Source organism: Pundamilia nyererei, unplaced genomic scaffold (genome assembly GCF_000239375.1).
Source record: "Pundamilia nyererei isolate P.nyererei 1_Seehausen unplaced genomic scaffold, PunNye1.0 scaffold00197, whole genome shotgun sequence".
Lineage (NCBI taxonomy): Eukaryota > Metazoa > Chordata > Actinopteri > Cichliformes > Cichlidae > Pundamilia > Pundamilia nyererei.
In genome coordinates this window covers 1,102,669-1,107,106 of record NW_005187598.1, presented here as the reverse complement: position 1 = coordinate 1,107,106, position 4,438 = coordinate 1,102,669, and the positions used below count along the sequence as shown (strand labels likewise).

The 4,438-nt window shown below is 45.8% G+C and overlaps 1 protein-coding gene across 5 annotated transcripts in view; it reads right to left on the bottom strand.

The window, feature by feature from the left end:
- Positions 1-376: 376 nt before the first annotated feature.
- Positions 377-4,438, bottom strand: part of gbf1 (golgi brefeldin A resistant guanine nucleotide exchange factor 1) — an 89,288-nt gene continuing 85,226 nt past the window's right edge. For all 5 annotated transcript variants that reach the window (XM_013914431.1, XM_013914432.1, XM_013914433.1 and 2 more), the window contains 4 exons: positions 3,792-3,905; positions 3,504-3,681; positions 3,238-3,420; positions 377-2,409 (listed from right to left, as the gene is read on the bottom strand). In XM_013914431.1, the coding sequence (XP_013769885.1) occupies positions 2,156-2,409; positions 3,238-3,420; positions 3,504-3,681; positions 3,792-3,905 (729 nt within the window). In that variant the 3' untranslated portion in view covers positions 377-2,155. The remainder of the gene's footprint in view (positions 2,410-3,237; positions 3,421-3,503; positions 3,682-3,791; positions 3,906-4,438) is intronic.

Here is a 4,438-nt window from a genome sequence, read left to right as displayed (position 1 = left end):
ACAATGCAGCACATAACAGCAGGGTGCAAGATGCTAGAAGGCAGGGCATACATGGAACGCCATAACCAAGTGACCAGCATAGTGTACAGGAACATCTGTGCCCAGTATAACCTGGAAGTCCTGAGGTCAAACTGAGAGACGCCCCCAAGGGTGGTGGAGAATGACCGAGCTAAGATCCTGTGGGACTTCCAGATACAGACGGACAAAATGGTGGTGGATAACCAACCGGACATAGTGGTGGCAGACAAACAGAGAAGACGGCAGTAGTGATCGATTTAGTGATATCGAATGTGTTGTTGCTTTTGCTTAATCCCTTCATTAAGAGTATTTTTCCGTGTTCTTTCAGAATTAAAACATAAGCAGACACCAGGAGGAGCACTTTCTTACAACATATTTATTACATAGTAAAAAGTACATTACCTTTCATTTATATACATTAGACATTATATTCACGGAATTTCCTGTTCAAGTCACATTCAGCTTCTGATAAATCTACGATGCCATCCAACAAATAAACACTCAGCTTACATGTTGGTGGCTCTATAAGGCCGTAGTGTTACCTGACTGACACACATACACTGCATCTATGCCATCGTACTGCAGCAGCTCAGTCCACTTTCAATAAATAACACAAAACATCCGTGAGAGAAGCCCAGGACTGCTGTGAATGGTTTCCAGTCAATTTGACATCAGATGGTCATTTAACCAATGAGCCAGCACATGTATGGAAGCAAAGAGGAGCAGCTGACTCAAACTGAGGACGTGTTGTGGAAATGTTTTAACTTCTGTTGGCAACCTCTCTCTGGAAAAGAGACTGTAATCTCAGTGAGCCTTTTACCTGGATAAATAAAGGAGAACAACAAGAAAACCACCGGTCTACATGTGTGATTCCTCTCTGGCACGATGCTGCAAACTTCAGATGTTTCGTACGAGTCTGTCAAATCAAAGATGCAAGTCAGGAGAAGGTGACGTGACGGCGTGGCGAGCTCCTGTACCAGAGCAGTTCCTGTGCAGAGCGTGCTCACTACAGACTGACACTGCAATGTTTACGCCTCCATCTGCTGCTTGTTGAAGGTTATGAGATGCAAGCTTGGGGCAAAACGATGAATCGAACTTGGCCATTTTACACATGCTGATGTTGTCATGCCTTCTGCAACATCAGACTGTAGCCAAGGCTCTGGGAATCTTAAAACATGCAGATCATATAATCCTCACAACTCACTGTCCTTCTTATCTTTAGGTTGTTGTGAAGCATAGACATATATGAGCAAAGCTATGAGTTCAGCCTGGGGCGAAGAGAGGACTCCTGCAGGTGTTTCTGATGTAAAAACACAACAGCGCTCAGTCTAGATGAAATGTTTTCATCACTCCCAACATGAAGCTAATCCTGACGACGAGGTGGGGCAATGAAAACACTTCACTCAGAAGCTATTTACAAGACGGAGCTCTGTTTGCTGATATCCAGAGCCAAACGACAGTCTGGCACTGAATAAGCAGTGTGTGTGTCAAATATACAGGATGTGCAGTGTGTTTTCGTCTGTATGGCTCCATTCTTATGTAAAAACTGTTAAAACAAAGCAGTGAGGCACAGTCTGACCCCTGGACAGCCACTGTGTGCATCACGACTCAAGCAGACGATCATCATTGGCACTACAAACCTCTTAGAAACAGTCCTTAACACATCTGTACTATTTATTTTAAAAACAATAAATAGTAATCAAAGTCAGCTTTCTGAACCCATCACCCACCGAGTTCAAAGAGAACAACTAACACGCTGTGTTGTTCATCCGTTTACAGACTTACAACAGTAAAAAACACAAATATAAATCAATGGGGATAAGTTCGATCTGTGGGTTTAAAATTACTGCCTGACTTAAAATATATGCACGGTGAACGCTGCTGAAAATTGTGGAATCAGTAAATTGCTCTCAGTGGGTCGCACTAACCTCTCAAAGACTGCGCGTGGCTTCTAAACCAACCTTAACCTGTTGGGTTTTTCCTACAATAACATCAGTGCTGAGTTTTTATCGGTGTCACCAGGTTTCCATTCTGGAGGATTTCTCCTTTAAATGCGGTACTACTCCATGTCCCATCTTAAGCTGCAGCTCTTCCAGTTGTTAAGGAGAGAACAGCATGGCTGGGGGGCAGCTGGACTTTACTGGACCTCGTCGGAAGGAGTTGTCGATCTGGGAGCAGGAAGCAGTGGTACAGGGGATGTGGCCTCTATGAGGGCGGGATTAAGAATGATTGGCAGGGACATGGGTGGGACTCCCACCTGCAGAGGAGAAGCAAGGGGCTGCAGAATGAGGGGGGACTGGCCTAAAGGTGAAGGACCCTGGACAGGAGAGGTTGTTAATGGCACTGGCATGGGAGGAATCAAGGGGGGGGCCGGAGATGATCGGCCTGATCCTGGAACACGAAACGAGAGAACACAGTGATTCAGTCTCTGCTCTACATCAGTTATCAGTGTGATATGCCTGAACATGAGGCCTACACAGTCTCACTTGGAGCAGTTTGCTGTTTTCCTTGCAGTCTTTTGAGCATGCATGCTCTGACCTCGGGATGAATGTGCTGATCCACAGCTACAAAAACTGACAACAGTCCTGAATGTTTCTGATGGAAATGACTTAATATGGCCCATGAATCTGTGATGGGCCGTAACAACTACTTCTTTAAGACTCATATATACTTGGCATTGGGTTACCACAAGCATGAATACTGCAGACCTGCAGACTGCAACATTTCTGACTACTTGGATACGAGATGGTCAGTTAATCAAAGTGCAACTAATTACCAGCACCTGGCTGCTAATTACCCACCTGCAGAAGCAGCAAGGATTCCCCTCAGGTTTCACACACTACTATTAACACTGACGGTGTGTAACATGCCACGTTGTTTCCATCCAGACTGCTTTTACAACCATGTGTGTAAGAATGGGTGATAGGATGCTATTCGTGCAACGAGTCCAGCCATCTAGTAGTTTCCTCACTGCTAAATATTCCACAGTTAGTGGTAGGCCACTCATGACCATGACCTCAGCTGAACAGTGGCTGAGCCATTCGGCCCCCTGGGTTTTCTAACATCAGGTTTCAACTTACACACAGACGGTCATTTAGACCATTTAAAAGTTTTGCCATTTTATCCATCTGCCGTTAAAACAAATGAATATCCTACATGTATTTGTACCCTGACGGAGATCATACTGTGCTATAATAGAGGAAAGTTTCAGACATTTACCGTTGGCACTGGCTGGTGGAGGCTCCAGTGGTGAGGCCGGCCTGCTGGAGCTTTGAGCCACTGTAGAGTTTACTGGGGCTTGGGCGGGTGTTTGCATGGGAGGTGGAGACGCCTGAGGCGATGGGGGCCGGCCTGCTGGGGTTGTCAGCTGCACCGACTCTGCTTGAGGATTGGGTACTGCATCTAAAATGAAAGATGATACAACGGGGTAAAACTGGTGACGGTACAAGCTCAAATTTACAGGTTGTCATGTCAGTGTGTCACACCTGGTATGATAGTCTGTTTGAAGAGCTCCTCCCTCAATAAAGGCAGGAAACAGACAATTCTTTCCCAAGTTATTTCCCACAGGTCAGAGTATCCTGTCCTAGAGTCAGCACTGTGGAAGATGCCTGCTGTGTCCATAACCAGCAGCATGTTCTTCAAAGACTCAGGGATGGCTTCCAACTACACGAACACACAGGCAACACAGTCTACACACACCTTTCTCTCATAGTGACAGTCATAACTACCATGGTATTTTGGTAATGTGGACATAAGAATTATATTCTCCTTACCAACAAGTCACTTGATCCAGCATGCATGTACTTATCCATGAAGTCCAAAATGGTGAGCCAGAGGGCAGCAAAGGTAGGCAGGGACAGCAGAGGAGAGAGGTGCTGTAGGAAAACCTAGAAGACAATCACACGTCAGAAGAAAATGTTCTGTTTGACCACCTAAACTCAAACTACGGCAAAGAGATGTAGACAAAATGAACCAATGACAGAGCGACTTTTATTAACATTGATTAAGATAAGATAAGATAACCTTTATTAGTCCCACACGTGGGAAATTTGTTATTGAAATTTGATTAGCCACAACATTAAAGGCACTGACAGGTGAAGGGAATACAATTCAGGATCTTGTTGGAATGTAATGTTCTTCTGAGCAACCCATGTGGTGAGCCTTAACTTTGACACGTGGCACCACCTGGAAACTGCTACAGGCAGTGTTTATGTGAACTGTATCTTCACAAGAACAGGCCAAATCAGGGGAGCTGCCCTGCATGTCATGTGTGCCCTGCATGTCCTGTGTGCCCTGTATGCCCTGCATGTGCCCTGCATGTCCCGTGTGCCCTGCATGTCCCCTCATGCCCTGCATGTGCCCTGCATGTCCCCTCATGCCCTGCATGTGCCCTGCATGTCCCCTCATGCCCTGCATGTGC